Source organism: Ostrinia nubilalis, chromosome 7, assembly GCF_963855985.1.
Source record: "Ostrinia nubilalis chromosome 7, ilOstNubi1.1, whole genome shotgun sequence".
In the NCBI taxonomy this organism is placed as follows: Eukaryota; Metazoa; Arthropoda; class Insecta; order Lepidoptera; family Crambidae; genus Ostrinia; species Ostrinia nubilalis.
In genome coordinates this window covers 8,955,081-8,980,873 of record NC_087094.1, presented here as the reverse complement: position 1 = coordinate 8,980,873, position 25,793 = coordinate 8,955,081, and the positions used below count along the sequence as shown (strand labels likewise).

The 25,793-nt window shown below is 37.0% G+C and overlaps 2 protein-coding genes and 1 long non-coding RNA gene across 8 annotated transcripts in view; 1 reads left to right on the top strand and 2 right to left on the bottom strand.

Moving 5' to 3' along the window:
• The window catches only part of LOC135073214 (uncharacterized), a 29,255-nt gene extending 28,248 nt beyond the window's left edge, over positions 1 to 1,007 (bottom strand). Inside the window, exon 1 of the mRNA XM_063967311.1 lies at positions 987 to 1,007. The gene's annotated coding sequence lies outside the window, so the exon portion shown is untranslated. The remainder of the gene's footprint in view (positions 1 to 986) is intronic.
• LOC135073213 (pericentriolar material 1 protein-like) lies at positions 386 to 18,992 on the top strand. 6 transcript variants are annotated; one of them, XM_063967305.1, is made up of 29 exons: positions 386 to 761; positions 1,344 to 1,449; positions 1,891 to 2,070; positions 2,385 to 2,482; positions 2,561 to 2,761; positions 2,848 to 2,997; positions 3,067 to 3,684; positions 4,049 to 4,204; positions 4,293 to 4,388; positions 4,545 to 4,757; positions 5,096 to 5,221; positions 5,598 to 5,703; positions 5,856 to 5,945; positions 6,026 to 6,128; positions 6,373 to 6,641; positions 6,980 to 7,090; positions 7,343 to 7,488; positions 7,819 to 7,901; positions 7,985 to 8,063; positions 8,365 to 8,453; positions 8,621 to 8,696; positions 8,866 to 8,959; positions 9,041 to 9,111; positions 9,347 to 9,464; positions 9,886 to 9,995; positions 11,732 to 11,829; positions 12,533 to 13,925; positions 18,544 to 18,619; positions 18,792 to 18,992. In XM_063967305.1, the coding sequence occupies exons 1-29, from the start codon at positions 627 to 629 to the stop codon at positions 18,794 to 18,796; spliced, it is 5,196 nt and encodes a 1,731-aa protein (XP_063823375.1). In that variant the 5' UTR covers positions 386 to 626; the 3' UTR covers positions 18,797 to 18,992. The 6 variants fall into 6 exon arrangements, with proteins under 6 accessions (XP_063823375.1, XP_063823374.1, XP_063823373.1 ...); XM_063967304.1 differs by having other exon boundaries at positions 4,052 to 4,204; positions 18,544 to 18,992; XM_063967303.1 differs by having other exon boundaries at positions 18,544 to 18,992.
• LOC135073216 (uncharacterized) lies at positions 18,987 to 25,094 on the bottom strand. Its single transcript, XR_010257600.1, has 2 exons — positions 24,467 to 25,094; positions 18,987 to 19,476 (listed from the first exon to the last, which is right to left on the bottom strand). It is a non-coding gene; the product is annotated as an uncharacterized LOC135073216 (long non-coding RNA).
• Between the last annotated feature and the right edge of the window lie 699 nt (positions 25,095 to 25,793).

Genomic DNA, 25,793 nt, shown 5'->3' with positions numbered 1-25,793 from the left:
TCAATTCTGTAAAATGATTTTTTTTAAATGTAAGGGAAACGACACTATTGAAGTTTAGAAAACGTGTCCTAGCCGAATACAATATGCTGAAGTTTTCGGCGGTTGCTATGGTAATCGCCATTTTGCTAGCAAATTCTAACAATGCTGCTTTCTTTGACAGCCATTGCAACTTATAAGGGGGGCTGCGCCCATGACGTACGAGTTTATAAGTGCCAAAATACTGGTCAAAATTGAATAAACATTTTTGATTTGATTTCTTTTTTGTATGATTCATAAAAAGATCTTCGGATGTGGAATTGACACCTACACATAACGAGATAACGTTATTATTATTTTTGTGGTATATTTAGCGTTACGTTATTTTTTATTTCCAAATGTCATTTTACGTTTGCGTTGCCGATGGCCGTGAAAAAACTGAAAATTATTACAAAAACCCGTAAAAATCAATCAGCTCATAAAAAAAATATTGTGTTTAATTCACAGAGAATAATTTTAAAATGTGATAAACGCCATAATCTACTCTTACATAGCGTTTTTCCAGAATGCTGATACATATTGCAATAATTGCTCGAGTTAACTTGTTCAATTATTTTATGTTATAATTCTGCGTGCTAATTTTTAATGTTATGGCTCCTGTTAACAACGACAGACACCCAAGTCATACAGGCACCATACCGAAGACGAAGGCTCGAAACAATTGCAATGTACCGCAAGAAGCTGTGACTCCCACAAGAAGAGACATGACGACCAATTTAGTTTCGGTAAGATGCTAATAAAGTCCTATTGAACACATAAATACGTTGTAGATGCCAATTATGGGTAACGGGTAATGATAAACATGATTGTTATTATGATTTGGAATGGAAATGGAACGCATGACATGAAATACACATGCTATTTTTTTAAATAACCATAGTTTTTTAATGAGATATTCAAGTAACTGTATTCTTCTGCTGAATTAATTAATTTGCAACATGATTACTTACTACCCTGTCACCGAATGCAGTGTGAAGTTTGCTCAAAACACATGTAGGTGCTTTTAGAAACATTGAGCATGGAAGAAAATTTTGGCTTTTTGCCAGTTGTAATTTATTTTTTGACACAGTAAGATCTTTTGTGGTTGAATCCATTAAAGTATTTCATTTTATAAAATATCCTTCATTATGTTATAAGGTTTTTAAAACTTTCCCTAAAATTTATTTTGCTATACCATATGGGAGGTTGTTTTTCTAAATTTAGTCTGAAGAAGGTGTGTGTTGATTGGCAGTAATGAACGTAAATGCAATTTAACCTCGATATTGTAATTATACAGAATTTCTACCAAAAGTGTGAACTTTTTTTAGACATCTTTGGATTGGGTGCCAGTTTCGGAATACAATACAAGATCAAATTACAATAAATCTAGGAAACCATCAAATAATGCTTCTGACCATGAACTGACTGATTTAGGTGAGTTTTATCTTAGTATACTTTTAAATACACATTAACACCATCAAAAATACTGACTTATTTATAGATATTCTACAATCAAAACACTACCAAGAAAATCATTGGGCTCAGATACCAATAGTAATTTGATAGTCTTGTAAAACTTTACTTCAAAATGTGTGCTTGAGTTTGCAATAAGAATGATAATTGCAATTGTATTAATTTATTTATTAAAGACACAAAACAGAGTACATTTACAGATTGCACGTAAACTGGGCTAAATTGTAAACTGTATATTATCAGTGATAATCGTAAAAAAAGATAATATACTTCTGTATTAATGTATGGCAAACTTTGCCATAACTACAGGGTCTAATCTATTTATTGTTAGCTTCTACTTTGAGTTTAATCTATGGAAACTGTAAAAAAATATACTTTATAAAAATAATAAAATGGTTTCAGATAATTCAGTAACATTTGAGAGTGGATTTGGAAGATTTGTACCTGTTAGACCACAACCTCGTGCTTTACCTTTAAACGTCCAGAACCGTGAAAATATTACCGGTGATCACCACGACGACGCGACAGCCTCGTCGGTGACTGGGCACACATTACACCCTTATGCACATCAAATGCAAAATGGTAACTAAGAATTTGTAATAAATACAAGTTTGACTACATCGTAACGGTAGCAGGGAAGCGCTGGACGCAGGCCGCTACCAATCGATCAACATGGAAAGCATTGGGGGAGGCCTATGTTCAGCAGTGGACGTCCTGTGGCTGAAATGATGATGATGATGATGATGACAAGTTTGACTGGGATAAAATGCCAATTATATAGCATTAAGGGGACCTGTTGTGCCTAGTTGCAATAGTTTAAAAAAAACTGGACTTAACTTTTAAACTACCAAAATAATATGTTGTGGTATTAAGACAGGTTTAAATTATCATTTTAGGTTTGATTCCACATTCTAACCATGCAGCTGCAGCTGTTATGATTGTCAATCCTACTACACCTAATGCAGTTACTGGAAATATATCTCAACCTTTCAACGTAAGTATACTTTCACTACGATTTATTATTGACAAAATTTAAAGAAAAGAAAAATTAATCACAAAAAATGTTTTTCAGGCTTCAAATCAAAATAGAAACAACTTGTCAAGAAATCTAAACCCAGCACGGAATAACTTTGAAACTAATAGTCTTGCTAGCAACAATAACACTACTCCCCCAATATCTAATTCTCGTTCAGGAACGAAAACTGTTAATTTAATGAATAATATGTATGACCAAGGACAAGGCAGCTTCAACAACCTGAATGAGAGCAATTCTGTAAGGAATAAAGAGCATAATTAAATATAGATAAGTAACGTTTTTTGTAAGATAAATACTAAACAATACTCTTTATATTTTTGTAGCTTCATAGAGAATCCGCAAGAGCTCTAGGTGAAGCGATAGTAGCAGCGTGCCCTGACGCGGCTGCCGTTGAACGTCGACTAGGACAAATACGAGAGTACATACGTGTGACGTCATCTCTCGTTGATACCATGCGGAATTCGGAGGATGAAGTAAGTCTAGTTTCTTTGATTACCGCAATATACTTTGTAACTATTAAATATATGTAATGTTTAATTTAGGCCTTTATTGAACACACAAAAGAGGAATATGATGAATTAGTTGAAATGGTTATGCAATTGAAAGAAAGTGAAAACAAATTGGAAAATATACTGGTCCAGAAAAAACCAGATAATGAAGAGGTTCCTGCATTAGAAGAAGATAGTGGACCTTCTATCCCAGAGGCTAGTGGAAAGGCAGAAGAAAAAGTTGAAACTGTGATACCACAAGACAAAACCAATGATCTTAAAAATAATAATGATAATATTGTAAACAATAACCTAAAGAAGGTTACAAATATTGAAAATGAGCAATTGAACAAAACATTGCAAAATGTAAAAACTAGTGATGACACACTAAATAAGTCCCCAAAGGCTGCCACTTCTGATCAGAGTAATGATAATAAACAACAGACATCTGAAACCGATTTGGAAAAAGTGGTTGATTCTCACGAAAATTCAGAGAACATTCTTGAAATAGTAGAAATAGAATCGATACCTTACAAAGAACCTGAAATTAAAAAAGATGATCAGCACTTGAATGCAATTTTACGAAAAAATATTTTGTCGTGTGTTGAAAAGGTGGCATTGATTGAAGAAATGAAAAACAAATGCAAATCACCAACTAAGCAGCAGGATCAGGTTTCTGCCTGTTGTGGTGTGCTGTTTCAAGTGTGACCCTTCCTAATCACAAACTGGAAAACAGCATGAATTGAATGCTAGAATAGACAAATAACCATTATTTTTTCTGTTTGATGTCATCATTACAATGTGACTTTCATCATTCAATGTGATGAAAATGCTTCTTGTTTTAACACAAAATCTCTCATTGTTGCATTCATAAACCATAATAAAATGTGTGAAAAAAATGCGGTAGATTTTCTAAAATCTAACATTTTCCTGTCCTTCTGTAAATATTTTTCACCTGTGTCTTTCGAATTATGAGTGTTGTGTACTTATTACAAAACCTTAGGTCAATATAACTAATAAAATCCCTTTTTTCCAGCAGGATCTTGTAACAAGACCTGTTTCAGTCCAAAGCAATGGCTCTATGTACAGCGACAATGAACTTTGGCAAAACGAAATCAAAAGTAAAATGGAATTATCGCAAATACGCTTGACAGCATTAAAACAACAACAAAAGAGGCTTTTGAAATATCAAGTGAGATTATTTGTTTTGTTTTGGAATACATTACTTGTTTTAGAGTTAGCCCATGTAAATGTAATGTTTGTTTATCCGTAACTTATAGGAAGAAGCGAAACAACAATTAGAAGATGAGCACAGAGACAGACAATCACAAGAAATACAGCCATCAACATCACATGACAATTTTGTTGGTTTGCAGGTAATTATATTGAAAGCATTGTTTTAACATTAAATATTCTTCCAAGTACATTGTTTTGTAAAAAAAAGCTAGTGTCCTGCGGGTCTGATAATGGATATTTTTCATTATGATACATAAAGTACCTACAAAATCCCGAACATTCTGTCTATCTTTTAGAACCAGTCGTTTAGCGGTAATTACCACAATCCAAATCGAATGTACGCTGCCAATCAAATCGGTGTCGCCACAACGCTGCCTCATTCGACTGAAGCGCTGCATACCCAACAAAACATGTCTGAAAACATAGAGAACGACCACGGCCACTCCATTCACAATCACAATCAGGACGAACGGTTTACACACCGTGACGCCAATGTTGCCAGCAGTGAGGTAAATTTACTTTTGTATCTTCCTTAGTTTCATAATATTCTAGGCAATAAAATCAATTCAATGACGGCTACCGTATTTGCGGTCACCAGTAGACACCTTTAGCGCGTATAGTCCTGTTAATCGTCATTTCAGCCATAAGAAGTCCACTGCTGCACAAAGGGGATTAGGGATTTCTGAAATTTCTTCTAGGCTAAGAAAACTCGCTTCTGCCGGGTAAAGCTCCCTTACTTGCCCAGTAGTGCAAACTAGTGAGCGCAAATACGATTGCCCTTATTGCAGATAGAAAGTCGTCTGAAAAAAATGAATGCCGTCTCTGATTATTTCCTGTAATATTGTAGGAGGCAGCAGGAGTTGGCCGCGACAGTGACGGCGAAGAGGACGAAGGCTTGCTCAGTGAGCGTGGCCGTATGCTGCAAATGAAGCTGAGAGAACTACAGATGAAAAAACAGCACATGGAGAATTTGGTATGCTATTTGTTCGTTTTCCAAATGAAAGAAGAAGAAAGAAACAAATGTTTATTCAATATCATCGACAATAACATCCACTGCTGGGTAAAGGCCTCCCCAAAGAGTTCTACAACGACCAGTCTTGCGCTGTCCGCATTCAGATGCCGCCCGCGACCTTCACCGAGCGGAGTTACTTTGAAAAACATCCGAAGTTTCGAATGTTACTATCCCTCTTACTCAAAGCGACGGCGACAGATAGACCCGAAACTACGTCAACAACGTTTTGGAGTAGCGGATCGTCGATCCACCTAGCGGAAGCTATACATACATACACATAAATAAATTAGAAAATTCTCAACAATAGACAGCTCATAATATTCTTCGTTCTTTGCAGGTAACTGAATTCCAGAAACTACAAATGGCGACGTGCCTTGAAAGTTCTCACAATAATTACTCCAGTTCGGGAGAAGACAGCGGCGATGAAGAGCCATCACGCAAATGTAAGTAATTTATTTTGCATAACCTTGACAGTTTTGATTGCAAAATGGCATGGCACCTATTACAACTACGTTAGATGCCATAGTTTTAGCTAGATATATCGACATGTGTCATAGATTTTTGGTGTTTAAAATGAATGATTTGCTTCTTTCAGGTAATAAAAGTGGGGGGAATATTAAAAATGAAGATCCTTTCAAATTAATGGAAATAAAAGCCATCAAGACTGCACTTCAAAAGACAAAAGGTACTGAATTTTCATGTCATAAAGTTTTGTAACTTTTAGGTTCTGGTTTTTGTGTTTATTATTATTATTTTCTATTCAAGACCTTATGCGGTCAGTGGAGAATTACGAGACAGAACAACAAATGGCCGCGGCAGTGAACGATGAGACGTTCTCAATACCCGGCCATTCAAACATTCATGATAAGTAAGTAGTTTTCAAACTCAAAAAGTAAAATTGTGCTTTTCCTTTCTTCGGTAGTCTTGTCGAAAACAGTACCTATCTATATTTATATTTGATAAATGATTAAAGCCATCTTTATGTATAATCTTCCATTTCATTATTATACTTTAGTATAATCTTCCTGACATCACGAACGACTTTTGAACTTTTTGATTTAATTATTTGCGTTTTCGTAATCTAGGAGTCAACGATCGATTTTATTTTATAGCAAATCCGAAGGCGGTGGCAGCATGGGCGGATGGTCACACGATGGAAGCGTTTGCCGCGTTCGCAACTCGTTACCTCCGCGACACAAGTACACTAACGAACACCATTCGCAGCACCAGCATCAACAACATCAACAACTGCAGCAACATCAACAACTGCAACAACATCAACATCAACAGCTGCAGCAACATCAACAGCTGCAGCAACATCAACAGCTTCAACAACATCAACATCAACAACACCAGCAACATCAACATCAACAGCACCAGAGTAAGTGCCACCGCCAAAAAAGTGTTGCTTACGATGCATTCATTTACGATCATTCAATGAAATCCTGAAAATGAGATGAAATATTATTCTAAACACTACAACTGCATTTCAATGAACTACCCTCGTTCAGTCTCAGACTAGAATGGGTAGAAGTTGGTATCACTATCACTACATTATAAAACAAAGTCGCTTTCCTGTCTGTCCCTTTTGATGCGGTTTTTTTAATTGATAGAGTGATTCAAGAGGAAGGTTTTAAGTATAAATGTAATTGTACCTGTGCGAAGCAGGGGCAGTAAATTATAAAAGCGGAGTATTCATGAAGTGATGTTATTTTTCAGGTCACGAAGCTAACATAGCTACTTTACAAGAACTTGCGCAAGAATTGCGCATGGAAACTGAAAAGATCATGGGCGAACGCGCTCGAATCAAAGATATGGTCTCAAATAAAGGTAAGATCAATTTCATGAGTTTCTTCCGCCATTTCTACTCACCAGCCGATATGTTGTCCCGAAGCGGTGGTAGGGTAAGCTATATTTAGGACGTGTATGAGTGACCTGAAAAGGGCCTACGAATTTGAATTTTAATGTTCTTGTGCCATGGTAGCGTAGTCTGAGGACGTTTGTAGGAGCATCTAAAAGAGTTTGACTTGCCTCGATGCGGACATTCGTTATCCAGCACTGCAGTTATCTTTTACTTTGCAGAAGTAGCTCGTAAACAGAAGAAAGTGAACGAGGAGGTCCGAGCGGGCCCGAGTGGCGTTCCTGGCCCGGCCGAGCGCCGCCAAATGCAGCTGCGGGCTTTGCTCGCTGATAAGCAAAGGGAGCTTGAGGCGCTGCTGAATAAAGAGGTCAGTTGCTTTAAGTAATCTTCTTAACATTGCTGTTTCAAACCACTTTAGAATAAAGAAAACACATTTTCGGACTTCAATTGCTTCCTAAAACAGTAAAAATGTCTCTTACTTGCTTGAGCTCGATCTTCATCTATGATCTCGATTCGCGACATACAGTCAGCGATGCGGGTTTTTCAACGAAGGAAAAATCATGCGGATGCAAAATATTCGTGACGATTGTTTAGGTCAGGACTATCTACGATGATGAATACTAAGTTTTAAGCGTTGCTTGGTACTGGCTATTTATTTCTATTACTAAATTAAATTACTTTGTTTTATCTATTGCAGAAAGTATTATGTGCTGGACCAGAACAACAGAAGATAAAGCCTGATTCAAGAACTGGTTCTATTGTGAACCAATCCTACAATAGGTGGGTAGCATTGTCAGTTTGATGTTCAAGTTATTCGTATTTTATGTACTTTGGAAATAACATGCTCCATATATTTTTTACAGTGAGCAAGAGGAGCCAGACTCCCGATCTGAACAGATTTTAATGGATTCCCAAAACTCAAGGGAAACTGAAAACTTCAGGGTGAGTCATATTTTTAGACGTAACCTATTGTGTTAGCTAACTTTAACTAAAATGTATGCGCATAATAAATAATCGTAACATGTATTGAGATCAAAGGTAATTTTGCATTTTGATTGATCCCTAGTTAGCTTTTATAGTGATGAGAATAGCTATATATGGGCTAGTAGTCCATGGAGGCGTAGCTTCTTAGCGCCATACCAATATTTTGCATCATAAATGAAATTGAAAATGGACTTTATATAGTTACAAGTCGTTCACGTAAATTAAAGGAATGGGGAGGTTACAATAAAGTTGTTTTTAGAGTGGCGGCGGCGACAGTGCGCTTGGCGGCCGGTCTGGTACCTCGGCGCCCTCGCACGCTCCCAGTACTTACGCCAGCGATAGCGATACGTGAGTCTTGATATTTATTTACTAGCTTTAGCACGCGGCTTCGTTCACGTGAAATTGAGTTTGTCACAGAAAGGCCGACCTACGTATCGTTGTGATTTGACATAATTAAAATCCTATAATAATTATCTTATTTTGAAGTATAAACCATAATTTTAATTTTCTTACAGGGCTTCTAGAAATAAATCCAATCAAAGGAACCGGACCCGTCGAAGGCAGCCCCTGGAACGACCAGTCGAGGAAAATGTAAGTTCAAAGAAAAACAATGTAGCTATTAAAATTAGAGTCGCTTCTCGAACTAAATTTTTAAATAGGCAGTTCGATTTTTCAAGTTGTTTATAATGTAGCTATTCATAAACACCACTCCCTGTTTCAATATTTTGAACCTTATTGCTCATATAATATCCTTTTCCAGGCACCTCAGCCCAACAATGTTAATCAAAACGCTCGTCATGAAGCGCGAGTGGACTCTTCAAATGTCAACATGGTTCAACCCACTGCACAGAACGGTATGTAAAGAAAATTATAATAACTCTTCTCTAATAATTTTATAAGAGCCAATAAGAAAATAATAAAATGTCTCTTTTCAGTTGAAACCCCTGCGAATATGCCGTACTCACATTTGCCACCACCACCTTGGAATAGCTCTAAGAGTAATCAGGTAATTTTAGCAGCATTTAGATTTATTATTAACTCCTGGGCTTTCTCTGTTGTCTTGTTTTCTATTCGGTTGTAGAACTTGTAGGCATAGGTATATCAAATATAGTTTTTCAACACTGGACCGTCCCAGGAGGGCGCTACTATCAATACTGACTGGGCTACTATTTATTAGTTAAATTTTTTGCCACCTGACATTTCAGAATTGCTGACTTTAGAGACTGTTTTTCTTTTACCAGGATATGAGAACCAACCAGTTCACGCAAAACAGCCACTCGCAGACCATGGACCGCCTGATGGGGACTCCTCAAATGTCGTTCCCGCCCTCTATGCCGTTCAACATGATGATGCCTTACGGTGAGTTTGATGAAATTATCATAACTACATACCTACTACAAGAAACAGCAAAACATTGTCTTTTAAGCACAAGAGTACAGACCCGTTCCAAACTCGATTTTTTTTTTCAAAATAGTACCTATTTGACTGTACAAGAGACGCCACAGATCGCGTAGCAAGAGTTGAGGCGATCAACAAAGAGATTATGTTAAGTATATGCTTGTCGCGCTGAAAACATTTATTCTGTATTAAAATATTACATCAGTATGAGCATAATATTGTGCTCGCCTCAACTTTCGTTGCGTGACCTATAAACATGGCTCAATCAATATGAGTGTGCATAAGAACATTTTATTTTAAAATGGCACCTATTACAACTACATAAGATCTCTGTACTCAAGTAAGTAATGCAGACGTCCTAACAAAACTGGCCTGTATCCAGGCATGGTGGGCGGCTGCGGTTGCGGCTGCGGCTTCTGGGGCGCGTGGTGCTGGCAGCAGCTCGTCATGCAGCAGCGCGAGATACACCAGCTCAGGGACCAGCTCAACCACGTGAGTGCAATTACGTTCATCGATTTTGAGCTTTATGTCTAGAATACAAGGATTAAAATAAACTGGTCATTTTTGTAGTAGAATTAGGCCCGGTTTACATCACAGCGGAGCGGAACGGAGAAGTGTCGGGCTGTCAATTTTTTGTATAGAATTTGACAGCGATGCCAGCGCGGCACGGAGTGGAGCTGTGCGGAGCGGAAATAATGAAATCTATTATAAATTGGTTAAATTCAAAAATCTCCGTCTTGGTGGAAACCGGGCCTAATGTTTTGTAGAGGCGATGTCATCCTTTCTTTCTTTTCTTTTTTTATTCTATAATTTAGGGAGCGTTTTAAAGAACTTAGGAGATTATTTTGACATGTGTATTCACATCAATGACAGTAACGCCCGTATTCACAAACATTACTATGAGGTCTCAAAGGGCGCGTGGTCGCACATGGCAACACACGAACCAATCACAGAGCTCTATTCAACGCTGTGCGTTCGATTTACTGCTTTACTTAAGCAAGCATCGTTTGTGAATACGGGCGTATCTAACTTATAGCCTGACCAGGAACATAAAAACCCTGGCATAGAGGCGCGTCAATTGCATTTGATAGTGCAACACTGAGTACAGTCGTACCTGTGTTAAATTAATAAGCTAACTTTATGTATCAGGATTCAGGATTACGGGCTAATTTGATATTTACATAAATTAACGAAAAAATATTATTATAAGTAACCCGGTTTAAATAAATTAAATGAAACCATCAATCGAGCTAGTAGGATTTATTTTATTATTCATCAATAATCAAATTCAGAACTTGAATATTCAACTGCAATGTCTGCTCATGAACGCTTCAAACTCAGTATTTCTTTCCCAATTCCATAAAATTCAACACTTAGAAAGTGACAAAAAACTTTAAAATAGGTAGTTGAAACAAACCACAGCTAATTTTCATAGTGGACTGTACTATACGATAAACATGTCAGTCAATTTGACAACCTTTGTCGGAAACATTATTCAATGAAAATATTGTCCGAACCCTTAGTATTTCTCTTCGACAAATACTTTAACACATTGTGAATCACTTTTCTTTCACGACTATAAAAAGATTTTAGCAATTTAAAAATGACAATATAAAAAACATAACTAAAAATGTTTACGTAAGCATAGGGGGAGGGGGGTAAGTGCTTTGCTTACTTTTGATGACAAGGGGGGCGGGGGGGGGGGTAAAAAAATGGTAAGAAATCTGCTTACGTAATACTTGAACGGCCCCAAAGTAAACCAAGTAAAGAGGTAGATTGGAGTATTTTCTCATAATCAGTTAAGTTTTGAAAAAAAAATGCATAAGTGACGGTATTGCACCGTAGGTGCGATATGTAGTTAATTTCATAAAAGAATTGTACTCTCTCAGGGCTCGTTTCTGAAACACTATCATGACTGCATGATTTGATAAAACTGTCATTTGACTATGGAATTTTTGCATGTCTTGTAGACGAAACATGCTGAACCTTATTGTTTTTATCTGACATCTGTATTGTACCATGTTTCTGTGCAAATAAATGAATTTGAATTTCACGTGATACGATACCTTCACATTGTGTTTCATAAATTTTCAATATAGTTTAGTTTTTAAGTTTGTAAATTACCTGTACAAATTTAGTTTGTTATTGTTTATTAAACTAAAAAAAAAAATTTTCAAGCAGAGAAATGACTGAACATTTACTTATGATGTACTTTATTTTCATTCCAGTTGGAAGAGCGTTGGCGTGCCGAGACCGCATCGCATACTCTCAACAATCAAGTGCCGCCTGGAAATCGGGCCAACAACTATTGGGATAACTTCCGAAGGTAAAGAAATTATATTTTAAATCATATTATAGTATTTATGTACGACAAAATAACATTATTATTTCTCTTTTCAGATATTAAAATTTAAATCAGTTATTTTATTATGTAATAAGAGTTATAATAAATCTAATATATTTGCATCATAAGTATAATTAATCTGTCACAAATAGTCACAATATTACACCAGTCAAAATTATGGTGAGAAATGTGTTATGCTTTACCCTTCGTCTGTATTTATTAATTAATACAATCGCTATAAATATTTACATGCTATATAAATCCACTTTACTCGTTAGTTACTAAAATGTATTAATTAATGTACTTCAATAACGTTACCTGCGAAGTGCCTGTGTGAATTGATTTGGTTAGCTGTCGTACTAACGCATAACTTAATCGAGTTTTGGAGACATGCAGATCAATCGGCGTCGATAGCTGTAAATGCTAACGAAAAATAAAAATCATGTTGCTTTTGTTGCTCTAACATATCACAAGGGACGTTGATAATATTTATTGTTATAGAAGCCTATTCGTGTGGTTTAGAAGTCAAAGGCGATTTGTGTTCCTAATTTTGAGATTGTAATGTATCACGACGATCGATGTGAATAGTCACCGGGTGCCCCGACGGTCAGCGTGTCTCTAAACAAGGCCTCGTCATATTCCTAATTCGCCGTGTATATCTACAAAGCTTATCATTCTCTTGCAGCTACTCTCGTCAAAACCTCCTATCGGCGAACAGCAAGACGAACGCGGACGGGCACCTGGGCGCGGGCGGGCCGCCGCAGCCGCAGCCGCTGGCCGAGCGCTCGCACAACACGCTCACGCGCGCCGCCTCCCGCACGCCGCCCGCCAAGCGCAACGACGCCGCCGACCCGCGCCGCCGCAACCTCGCGCCCGACGTGCTGCACGCGCACCGGCCGCCCGACCAGCCGCCCGCCGAGCCCTCCAACCCCTTCCGCAACCTCAACGTCGCCGACCCCGTCCCCGAGGTCGTCCAGGCGCACTCCAACAACCTCAACTCCGCGCCCGCCAAGCGCAAGTCCTCCTCCAAGCTGCCCGCCAAGAACTCCACCGACCGCCGCAACTGCACGCTCGACTACTCGCAGACCAGCAACGTCAACATCGCGAGCACTTCGGAGACCCCCAACCCCAACCTGGCGTCGACGAGCCGCGACGCGCACGACAAGGCCACCTCGAAGCTGTTCGACCTGCTCCGCGAGAACGTCTACTCGGAGGTCACCGCGCTGATCGGCGTGAACGAGTCTCATCCGGACTTCCTGATCCAGCTGTTCAGGGAGCTGCAGCTGATCAGCTCGGACCCGCTGCGGCAGAGAGTTCTGCAGTCGATCCGCGGCGTTCTCTCGCAGTACAGCTCGATCCTGGAGAATCAGAGCGGCGAGCCCGGCCCCGAGGAGAGCCGGCCCGAGGAGATATCGACCACTTCGGAGGAGGCCGCGAACTATCCCGAGTGCAGTTCGACCACCCGAAACGTGGGCGCGAGCCCGATTCAGATCGACAACAAAATCGTTCGGTTTCTGCTGACCAAAAGTGACGAAGTGTTCACGATGGAAATGATAGAATCTCTGGCGTCGCAGATCCTGGTCGGCTCGCCGGACGGCCGACCCTCGCAGCGGTCGAAGAAGAGGCTCGTCGAGGCGCTCGCCAAGTACGAGGGCATCCGGGTGTCGGACGTCTCGAACGACATAATCGAGAACCTGCCGTTTCTGGTTTCGGGGACCGACGAGGGCGACGAGTCGAGTCAGCTGGCGAGCGAGCGCTCCGAGTCGTCCATATTGCAGGACGTGGCCGGCTCCCTGAACCTGTTCAGCTCGAGCGACGGCCAGCTGCACCAGCTGAACGCGTGTCCCTACGACATGTGGCCGGGCCACGTGCACATGGACATCGACGGCGGCGACGTGAACGACGCCAGCCCGCGCTCGAGCCAGGAGGGCAAGATGGATCTCCTCAACTGCTCGGAGATGCACAACGGGGACCTGGCCGAGGCCGACCAGACGTGCCGCTCGGAGGGCGAGGCGCGCGACGACGCGGCCGAGGCGCTGCCCGACGTGGTGGACACCGAGGAGCCCACGCCCACTGAGGTAATGCAAAACGCACTCTACTGTAGATGTCTCCCTCTAATCAACTGTGCTAACCGCAACTAACACGGACGCGTATTCGTAATCGTCGAACCATTATCACACTTCATTATCATTATATCACAATATTTGTAGTGCTGTTATTTTTTATTCAAAGTATCGCGAGAAAATAAAGATAAAACGAAACGAAACTTTTTAGACCGTTTTATTTATTCCAAAAATCTTGAAATAGCAGTAACCATATCAAAATCCATTCCAAAGTTTTTATATTGTATTGTTCAAGAATTAGAGTCGGGAAAGTAATGAATGACATTGTGGATTTTTCGATTAATGGTGGTGGTGGCATCAATTACTTATTCTCTAATTTTCATTTCCTAATACTTTCCCATCATTTACTAACACTACAGGCATAGCTCATAACTAGCTTCTCGCGGTAGTTGATAGACGCGGGAAAGGTAACATATGACGTAAACAAGTCTGCAGTTTCCCGCCCCCTTGACGTAACAAAATACCTATCGCAATGCTCCACTATAGCCAGAATCTACAGTTATCGCTATGCCTGTATAATGTCATGCCAAAGTGCATTGATGAATGACATGCCTCTATCGCATAATCCTTATTCTTCATGCATTGTATACTTATGAGATCGCTGGGTGTATCCAGTATCAATTATGTACATAAATTAATATCCGTGATCCGAGCTGGTACTCTGATCTCGCTAATTCATAGCTAGAAGGCCAAATAAATGGTATTTCAATATAAACTTCTTATGATAAATCAAAATGGTAGTTTGTAGTTTCATCGTGATTTATTTGGTGCCTACGAATTTTCTGTACAGTAAACGATAAGTGATCTCACTCGATTATTTCTAAACTATACAAGATGTCGAAAAACTGGTTACTGATCCTGAAAGTGCTTCACGAGCTCTTTCAAACAGTATCAGTAATAGGTTACAGAATTAACTGGATGTATCCGAAAATTCAATGTTTTCAGCCTCCATACTAAATGTATGCCAGCCACACAATATTAGAAGTGTTAAATTTTTTATTTAATTAAAAACACTTAAAATTAACTCGTGAATTGCATTCTTATTTAAAATTATTCATGGAAAACATTGGTTTTAGGTTTTACTTGCTATAACTTTATCAAGACATGAGTGCCATGACTGTGGCGGTACTAAATGTATGAAAGCTGGAAACATTGAATTTTTAGATAGATCCAGTTTATTTTGTAACTTATTATTGATACCGTTGGATAGAGCTCGTGAAGCACTTTCAGGATCGGTAACCAGTTTTTAGATATCTTGTATAGTTTTTGGTATTGTGGTTTTACTAAAAGTATGTAAGCTGGAAACATTGAATTTTCGGATAGATCCAGTTTATTTTGTAACCTATTATTGGTACCGTTGGATAGAGCTCGTGTAGGACTTTCAGGATCAGTAACCAGTTTTTGGATATCTTGTATAGTTTAGAAATAATCGAGTGAGATCACTTATCGTTTCCACCCTGTATAAATATTATACCTATTAAAAAGGTAACTTTGTTTATCCTATAATACAGAATAAGTCATGAGGCAGTCTCAAATGGGTGAGGTGAGGTAAGCTGAAATATAGTCTGTCTAGGAAGCTAACTGGACAAGTTAGTAAGATTAGAGGATAATAATAACACTGGCCTACAGCCATTTTGGTGCCGGGGATTTAAGACCTGATTTTAAGTATGTCTTGCATGGCGATATCAAAAATGTAATCAGTTTTTCTCTATCAGCTCTAGTTCCCGAGATAACTAAAAAACAATTTTCACAATAAATACATATTTTTATTAGCATTAAACATCAAGAAATTGTCTTTTGGGTGATTTTTTCGAATGAAACTTACTTGAGCAATCTTGCATGATTCCCCAACAGTAGTCGGTCATCATATGAGCGTCCCATCTTCCTTGGTAACTATTCTCCATTGTTTTTATGTCTTGGTGAAAACGTTTTCCTTGTTCTTCGCTTAGTTCTCCTAAATTTTGTTGGAATTGATCTAGTTTACTGTTAAAATAGTGTAATTTTATACCTATATAACAGCCTAAATCTTTGAATTAAACCAGCACATCCTATACTAATTCTACATAGTTGTTAGCCTTATGCTTTCCCAGGAAATTTTGTACAACTGCTACAAAAGATTTCCACGCAAACCACTCCACATCGTTCATAGAAATCTTGAATTTAGTGGAGTCTTTTATTAATACAGTTATTTGAAGTCCATCAAATATACCTGCTTTTAGTTTTTCAGTACTTAAACTTGGAAATTTCTGTTAAATTAACTGGAAATATTGGCCATTTTCGCCATATCATAGGCACTCCAAGCTTCAAAAACTTACGTGTGCCTTTCTAGTATCTTCGCAGATGTTCAACGCACATTATACATTACAATTCGAGGCACCTACACCTTACCTTTGTATTGAATTTCAATACCGAAGTAAGCAAAATACAAAAAAATCGCCGTGTTTTTAATGGTTTCACGCTGATATTTCAGTAGTATTCACCACAAACTTATCAAAATGAATCAGGATCGTTAACACAACATCTGGTCGTACTATCCATAGCTAAATAGTAACATAAAGTTTATCGATGTTATTGTAATAATGACTATTTGCGAACAAGACGGGAAAAAAACTAAAATGAGGGTAGTCGACAAACTAGAGCTGATGAGTTGAAATGAAGTATGTCAATATATTGTAGATTACCCATATTAGGGGTCGATCGCCCCTATTCCACTGTAATCCATTGGTCAAATCCATTAATGGATTAGATTCCTCTTCTGGGTACACTTTAGTCCATCGGTGGACTTGTTTCCGCATCAGAGTATACCCCAATCCATCAATGGATTTGATTCCGCTTTTAAGTACACCCTAATCCAAAAAAATTTACACAACTGTTTTTAAAGTAGCAGTAGAATACCAACATCTTTTATCCATCCATTGGATTATACATTTTAATTCGTGATTTATTTTATAGAAGTATAAATAATATACTCGTAGATATAGAAAATACGAACTCATTTATTTTTAAAAGGAAAAGCCCAGGTATTTTAATTATTTAAAAATCAAAATTAAAATCATGACTTAGTTAATCACGTTGGCCTAAGTAGGCGCGCGGTCTTAATCCATTTATAGCACGGACAGCTCTTTTCTGTAATATAAAAAATTGGCCAAGTGTGTGTCGACGTGCCACGCGCAGTGTAGGGTTCCGTAGTTGTCCGTCGTTACCACAATATATTTCAGAAGCAAGCAATTACTTCATCAAAAGTCACTTTTCATATTTTCTCTTACTGATTTTTTACTGGTTAAGAAATACATGAGTCAAATGACTATTTCTCTTAAAGTAAGTGATCAACCGCTATAGTTTTCCTCGAAAGTTCATGAAAAGCCAACAGTTTAGTTTTTAGAGGGGGGACGCCCGGCCTAGTCGAGCAAAAATTGACACTTTAAAGTTTAATAATTTGCAAACAGATCCCTAAATCGAAATATAGTCTTAGAAACCCCTAAGCCATTTTAAAAGGCCTATCCAACGATACCCCACACGATGGGGTAGAAGATGAAAAAAATTCATCCCAACTTTACATGTAGGGGAGCTACCCTAAAAATTTTTTTTTTCTCAAAATTTTATTCTACCGTTCTGTCGGCGTGATTAATAAACATACCTTCACAATTACAGCTCTCTAGTGCCAGTAGTTTCTAAGCAAAACCTAGGACAGACAGACATACCGAAACTATAAGGGTTCCTTGTCAGGACTACGGAATCCTAAAAAGCTATTTCAAATTACAACCCTCTCTCAACAAATAAAAAAACTTAAAGCCTTGAAACGACAAAAATAATTTACCCTTTATTATTGAAATTCTTAGTTATTTCATTTTAACTCTTCCAGAAAATGGCCCACTATTATGTACCTGGGCTTTTTCCTTTAAAAATAAATGAGTTCGTATTTTCTATATCTATAAATTATTTATATTTCAATAAAATAAATCACGAATTAAAATGTATAATCCAATGGATGGATAAAAGATGTTGGTACATATTCTTACTCCTACTTTAAACAGTTGTGTAAAATTTCTTGGATTAGGGTGTACTTAAAAGCGGAATCAAATCCATTGATGGATTGGGGTATACTCTGATGCGAAAACAAGTCCATCGATGGACTAAAGTGTACCCAGAAGAGGAATCTAATCCATTAATGGATTTGACCAATGGATTACAGTGGAATAGGGGATCGATCGTATATGCAAAAAGAGCTGCACCAAAAAAAATATTTTTTTTTGCAGGCCTGTGTAATTGTCTTGTTTCCTACAAAAGATAAATAAATATTATATCGACTCGCAAGTGTGGTCTTGACCATATCTTCCTGAGGCATTATAGAGCCCTCTATATAAAATACATAATTATTCTCTTTGGATTTATGGGTATTTCAAAGAAGACAACCGATTTTTTTAAAAGTTTATTTATATTACAATACTAGTCAGTCAGTAATATCACAGTTCAGTTGAACTCTATACAATAAGAAGTATTCTAAATGATTACATTATACGTAAACTTAACATTAATGCTCAATACATAATACTGTGGTATGTTTACATTTAAGGCGGAAGCGGAATGGCTCGGGCTTGACCGTGTGCCAACAAGGCTGCACATGGGTGAATCGTCTGAAAAACAAAAAGGTGATGTTAATATTCAGTTACATGTAGGAGCAAACACCCAAACTTAGCCTTGGCTAATATACTGTTTGAGTGGCAACTGAAAAGCAATAATAAAATTATTAATCTTCATCACCATCTGTAACAGACAAAGAAAATAAATAGAAATTAATATTATTCTTCCTCTTTTTTCCAGATTAAATCTCGAGAAGTTTGACGAAATCCTGTTAGTTTTTAAATTTATTCCTGTGAATTTTTAGTATTGTAATCCATTATTATTTAATTATCTTAACATTATTTACATGACGTCCTTCATTTGTGTAATATTTATTGGTATAAATAAATATATTATGTAATTAAAAACTGTTGTTAAAAATAAAAACTCTCCCAATTCCTACATAGATGTTTATTAGCAAACCCTTATAATCAAAAAACTTTGTTAACCTTAACTACTCATAAAATTTAGTCACATTTTCACGTTTTAGTGTCCCATAAAGTCAGTGGCACTTGATCACATTTTTCTTAAACTATTACATGAAATATATTTCGTCAAAGACACTGTAGGAATTGATAAATGTTCCCGCCATGTGTGTTCCAGTACAGCGACTCCAGCGCATCTTCAATACTCTTGTTTGAATTCTTGATCTCGGTTGTCTCAGGTGCATTGGTTTTCTCTTTTTGTACTTCTGTAGATAAAATGGAAATTGCTCAGTGAAGAAAAAATCTAGTAATAGATTTTTTTATTTAAGTAATTTATTACTTTGCCAATAAGTTCAGAGACTATATCATATGGACCATGAGACAACGAGATATATCTGGATTGTTGTGGGTTGGACGTAGTAAACATGGATTGTAGGTTGAAGGCGACGGCACCATACCCTCTGAAATAAATTCGGACTTCATCACACTGTGGCTTTAACGTCACAGTGGGAAGTCTCCGCTGAGTTTTGTTGCTGTTTCAAGGCCGTATTACAATATGTACAAAATTATTATTAAATACTTATGCCGAGTTGCACCACCTAACTTTAACCGTAACGATAACCGGTGATTTTTGGATGGAGTTTGACAGACGTGTGATGTTTCTTAAAGTTAAAGTAAGATGGTGCAATCCAGCCTTATTGTTTTTAAATCGAGCCAATAAAATGTCGCTTCAAAAATAAGACAACTAATAAGAATGGTCTCAATATGAATAAAAGGAAGTGAGCAATTATTTTATAGACTCAAAATAAAATATACAGTGTTATGAATTTTTAATAATATGGTACAATTTGGAAATAAATAAAGGGCCTAAAACTAGGGTTTGCTCCCGGGAAATCCCGGTACTCATTTTTCCCGGGAATTCCCGATAATCTAATCCTTTATCTAGTTCCGGTACTGACGATGCAATTCCCGAGACTTTCGGTACTTTCGGGACTTCAGTAATTTATTTTTGAATAACAATTTTTTGACTAGATGCCTTCATCTTTTTACGTACACACTATAAACAAATGGAAAAATATTAATAATGTTCCTAATTTATTACTTTCTTTTTAAGACTGATTGTTTTATCTGATTATACTTAGGTCCTACTACTTATTATTTCTTATAATAGCGTGTTTTTTTTATAAACCTAATTTAGTTAATTTATGTTTTGTCCCTAACTCTTGCCCTAACGCTGCCAGTATTTGACATTGATAGAAAGTGAGAAAAAATATTTTAACTAAAATAGGTTGATTAAACGATTGTTGCTTTTTATGAATATGGTGGTTATGATTTTTAATGGGCATTTATAACTAGTTTTGTCGTGTTGTGTAACTGTTTTGACTGATTTATTATTAAGGTAACAGACCAATTGAACTGAACAGAAAAAGTTTAATATTTTCACATTTTTATTAAAATTACGTACAAATTAGGTAATTTGTTTTAATAACCATTCACGTGGGTACCGAAATTCCCGAATTTCCCGGTTTTCCCGGTACTGGCTTAGACCTGGTACCGGTAATTCAGCAACACTCCTTAGTACCGGGACTTGCAACCCCTACCTAAAACGCATCAAACAAGCTTTAAAATGTCCATAGAAAAAATTCACGAGTTTTAATACATATGACCAATTAAAGTATTTTTTTTAAATTGACATAATATTAATCTTATTCTATGCGTTTTAGGTCGATCAATGTGATGTGCTAATTTTGGGACACCTGTATGTTTACAATATGAATGAAGCCAAGGCCTGCCTTTTATTATGTTTATAATCTTAAAATACCGGTGAAAGGGATAAGCTGTTTAATATTCGCTCTAGTGACAAAAAATTCATGAAATGATGTACATTTTACCATCACCCACGCGTACCTGCAAAAAATGTTGGCCCTACCTTTTCGTTTCACAATATCTTTGAAATGTATACCAACTTATCCCTCTCACTTTGTTTAAAAAAGATAGAAAACTAAAACACGGCGCCATTCAAAGTTGGCGCATACATAATTTCTTGTGAGAAAAATACTATTCATAACTAAAACAATATCTGAGATATCTTATTAATATTGTAAATACCACTGCCATATATGGGTTTTGCTTGTCTGGTGATCAATCTGTCACGATATTCTGGAAGTTTTATCCGCCGTTTAAATCAGAGTAAATTTTTGAGTTGCCTAGCAATTATCCAGTGTATAATTTCGTACATTACATATAAATTTTACTAGACAAATGTGATAAATAAAGTAGAATTTTCGATTCAATACACGTTTCTGGCTCGCTTTTAGTGAAGTTTGCATAGTAAATATTTAAATTTGATGTGGCAGTAACTGAAGGCTTGCTGCTGCATCAGTTACGATCTACCTCTTAGTTTAACGTGGTAGCTACAACATCACGGGGTTTCTGCGTTCGTGGAGACGTGTCTTTTTTTCGTCAAACAAATGCCGCACGACTGGAGATGTGTAGCCACAGCTCTGTTACCAGCCGCACCGCTCTACTACCACAGGAACCTACTCAGTTGCGCTATGCACAGGCATAGCGTAACATTAACTTAGGTAAAGACTTCAAGATAACCATGTAATATTTATATAGGATGCGGTTTTGTAAAACAACGCCCATCTCAGGGGTGGTAGGACACATGAAAGTAATTACAAGAAAAATATAAATAAAATTTTAACTATTACCAGGCCTGTTCATCTCCGCGAGTTTACATCGAAAACAAAACACGCACGATGGCCCACCTACAGGATACGATTCGACAAGGCCTCACATACGAGCGAACATTGACTCACGCACGCGTATTCTTGTGTATGATGGATAAAAATAAAGAAAATGGTATACTAAATACTGTGCAGTATTTAACTGCCTAAATAATAATAAAAACACAGAATGTACTTTTTTAAGTTTGCCTGAAGACACTGAGATGTAAATAAGTAGTTAATATTATTCATGATAATTCATGCTAAATCATGTTTTTCCTCCGCCATTTTCCGCAGTTTGGCACCTCACGTCACATCATTTTACCGAAGTCAGCCCTATAGCTTCGGCGCAGTGCCGATCACTGACGTTTGTCAACAAAATGGTGCTTGACTCTTGAGACAGGCTAAATGACACCATATTGTTAATGACATTGAGCATACATTTTTTTAAATACCTTCGCGAAGTAAAACTTCTGTACGTAGTACTTATTATTATTCTGTGCTATTACTTAGATAGTGAAAAACCTTGTTCAAACGTCTCCTAAAACTCTCGAGACGACGCTTGTTACCGCCCGCACCACCCCCGCGTGCCCCGCTACACCACCGAGCACATGCGGCCACCGCCCAGGGAGAGCGGGGGGACTGTCCGATAGCTCGCCTACGTTAATAGAATTATCCTGATTTAGTGGATTTTTCTATGAAAATTCTCATGGTTCTCATTCTCAAAATCAGCAATAACCCGCGAAATGGGCATTATTTCACAAAACCACACCCTGTATAGACACAAATGTCCTTGTAAATCAAAATAATATGTTATTGACGATTAAATGGTCGACTCAATTATTTCATTGCTCAACAAAAAAATTATGAAACAGCAATTTGTGGCGGCTTCTAGCAAAAACGTGGCGCAGCGCTAAGGATAATATTTGAGACACAGTATCAAAAGTTATTAAGACCATTCAGGGCCTACGCTAAAACTAGCGCGGCGAATGCCCGTCTCCGCCTAAAAATGCATAGAAATATACAACCGCGGCGTGCGCCCGCCTCCCGTGGGCGCGTGTAGAAGAAACACGTCACACGCATGTGCTTATCTCACTCGTGCGGGCGCTCGCGCGAGTTTTAGCGGAGCCCTCCAAGATCTGCTGCAGCTATGGTGTGAGTTGCATGCACATTTTAAAATAATTAAAAAATCTTAAAAGTATTTTTAACAATTAACACATACAACATATTAACAAAATCAACATAGTATCAGACAACATATAAACATGAATGTGTTATTAAAATTTAATTGCATAATTGACATATCTGTTATTTTAGTCCGTAAAATGACTTGACAATGCATTTAAGGTGTTTTTTAAAGCATGTTTGCTATGATGTAATTGGGACTGCCATAACAGCAATGCCATTATCAATTAATAGGGAGGTCTCAGTAATAAATGATAATAGTATACATCTATGTAACATGAGGAAACCTTGTTTTAATACTATGCTACAGTTAGGTTTTTGTTTATTCGGAATCTGAAAACATCTATAAACAACTAAATCAGAATCCTTAGTTTTGTAACACATCTTATTGTGAAAAGTTGCATGGTTTAAAAATAAGACAATATTTTTCACAAAAGCGTTACATAGAACTAAATATATAAATAATGTGGAAAAGATGATATTGAGGCATGGGATTTATGAATCTAGGTGCTAAAAATTAGTTTTTTTTTGCTAACGGGTTATTGAGAGAGTACCCATACCATTTCTCATTATGTATGTATGTAATCCATTTTAAATTCCATGAGTAAATTTTTTAAAAGCTTATAATTATCATTTAAACTCATTGTACAGTCAAACAAATTCAACATTAATTATATTTGAGCTTTACATTACTGTATAATAAGGATACATTTTGTTACTTAATAAAATACATGACATTGATGCTTGGAATAGCATATTATTTAGATGACAGGAGGTGCTTGGTATTTGCTTGATTGTGAAGAATAGAAATAGCAAAACAATGAGTGGTGTAATTATCTTGATTCTTTAGACAGATTTCAATTTACATGCATTTCTAAAGTAAATCTGAATCAACTGATCTTTTTCTTCTTTGTAAAACACATCTAGTGTTAAAAATGAAATAAATATTCTGATGAAAGAGATAAATCAACAAGTTACCATTTTTGTATTTGATTATTTATAAATAAAAAGTTCACTCCTGGCCCTTTCCAGCATTTTGTTAATACTTCTGAAGCCATAGGTCTAGAGTGGCCTAACATTTTTTATACAATACCTATAAGTTTGGTTTTAAAATGTTGGTAAATAAAATGTATTGGACTATTTAGAAAAAAGAGAAATGATATAACGTTACCCAGCACCAATTTGAACAAAAAATATCAAAAAGATAGTGTAATTGATTGAAACGGCAACAAAACTTAATTTAAAAAATGTTGACCACTATTCATTGGCGCCTACAACATTTATTAGTAAGTAATTAAGCAAATACTTTAATAGATCAAGTTTTTATGATTAAAATACATTCGGAAACATTGTTTACATACATAATTATACTGACAAACATCTGAGACTTCCCACAACTTTACAGAATTGAATTTATAGAAAATAATTAAAAAGACATTTCAACATATTTGAAAGCAAACTGAAAGATTGAAATGAGAGAATAAATGTCTCAAATCAGTCAGTATGCTTCTTGAAAAATAATGGAATAAAATCTTACCTTCTCGAAAACGTTTATTTTGCGGCATTTCGGTGTCATCTGCACTCCGTTTTCTTGTGTTTGGTTGTATCGTCTGTGTTTGTGGCGGTGACGCTATGTTGTTACCATGCGGTTCTTCTAACATTTCGCAATCGGTATTTACGTGGACATTTTCCGATACCTTTGGATCGTGATAACCGTAGTAACAATTTGTTGATATATGTATGTTCTGCTGACATTGGCCCATATAATGATTGGCATCAGTGCAAACAGGAGCAGGTCGCATGGCGTCAAAATTATTTCGGGCGTCTTGCATTCGGTACAAATCGATGTTGCTAGCCGGCATTGTGATTACTAGAACGTTTCACCACGTTAAAGAGAATAATGCGATTGCTTGTCCTTGAACAGTGTAAAGCTCCTCTTTAGTATATTTTTCAGGGGATAACTTCGATTCTTCTTTCTTCAATAAAAATTGGACAAAAATGCTTTGTTGGCTCGTCTGGCGCTTGATTTTCTTGTCTGTCTGTCACTGTCAAAAAATTTCACCGCCTCACCGGAAACGTCACAGCTTTTTTTTTATAATTTTCGCGGCATGCAGCGTGGGGAGGAGCACATTAGCCCACAGACAGGGAAATCTACCCTTGCTACATATACAGTGTGAGTCACGTTAAAGTGTACATATGAAAATGGATTAAAATAGACCTATTTTTATCGACAAAAAAGAGGTCAAAAATTTTTTGAGATTTTTTTTAATTTTTTATAGAATTTTTTTTCTTCCAATTACTTATTGTAAAAAAAACGTAATAACTTTTAAACTAAGCGGTATATCCTGATAAAATAAAAACAGTAATAATGATAAATAACAGACGATATTGAAAAAATACATAAAATACCCAGAAAATGCCAACAAATAATAAAAAATGATACTTTAAAAAAAAATTCTGCTTAAAAATTCGTATTTTTTTGGTTATTTGATAAATTTCTCAAAAAAATGCCCCTATAACGGGTGGTTTTTATTACTTTGTATTATTTTCTATTGTATTATCTTTGTAAAACCAAAAATCGCATGTCTCTATCCCTATCACAACATTTGCTATGATCGTTTGAACAAAGGCCTGCCACAACATTATTCTCCGCTACAGGTAGAGACAATTTTAATTGTAACTAAAATGCTTATTTTACTTCGAAATCTTTTGTTTTTATTTGAAATCTAACTTGTCTTTATCAAAATTACAAATCTAGAGCCATTTTCAGTTTCGTTGTTAACGAAGCGTTGAATGGCGCGCCCGGAGAGGCTTAGTTCAAACGATCATTGCAAACGTTGTGATAGGGATAGAGACATGCAATT

Coding starts and splice junctions, on each gene's coding strand:
- LOC135073213 (XM_063967303.1), top strand. CDS start 627: ATGGCTCCTGTTAACAACGACAGACACCCAAGTCATACAGGCACCATA. Junction 6,129..6,372: donor CATTCAAACATTCATGATAA/GTAAGTAGTTTT, acceptor TTTATTTTATAG/CAAATCCGAAGGCGGTGGCA. Junction 8,064..8,364: donor GGGAAACTGAAAACTTCAGG/GTGAGTCATATT, acceptor AGTTGTTTTTAG/AGTGGCGGCGGCGACAGTGC.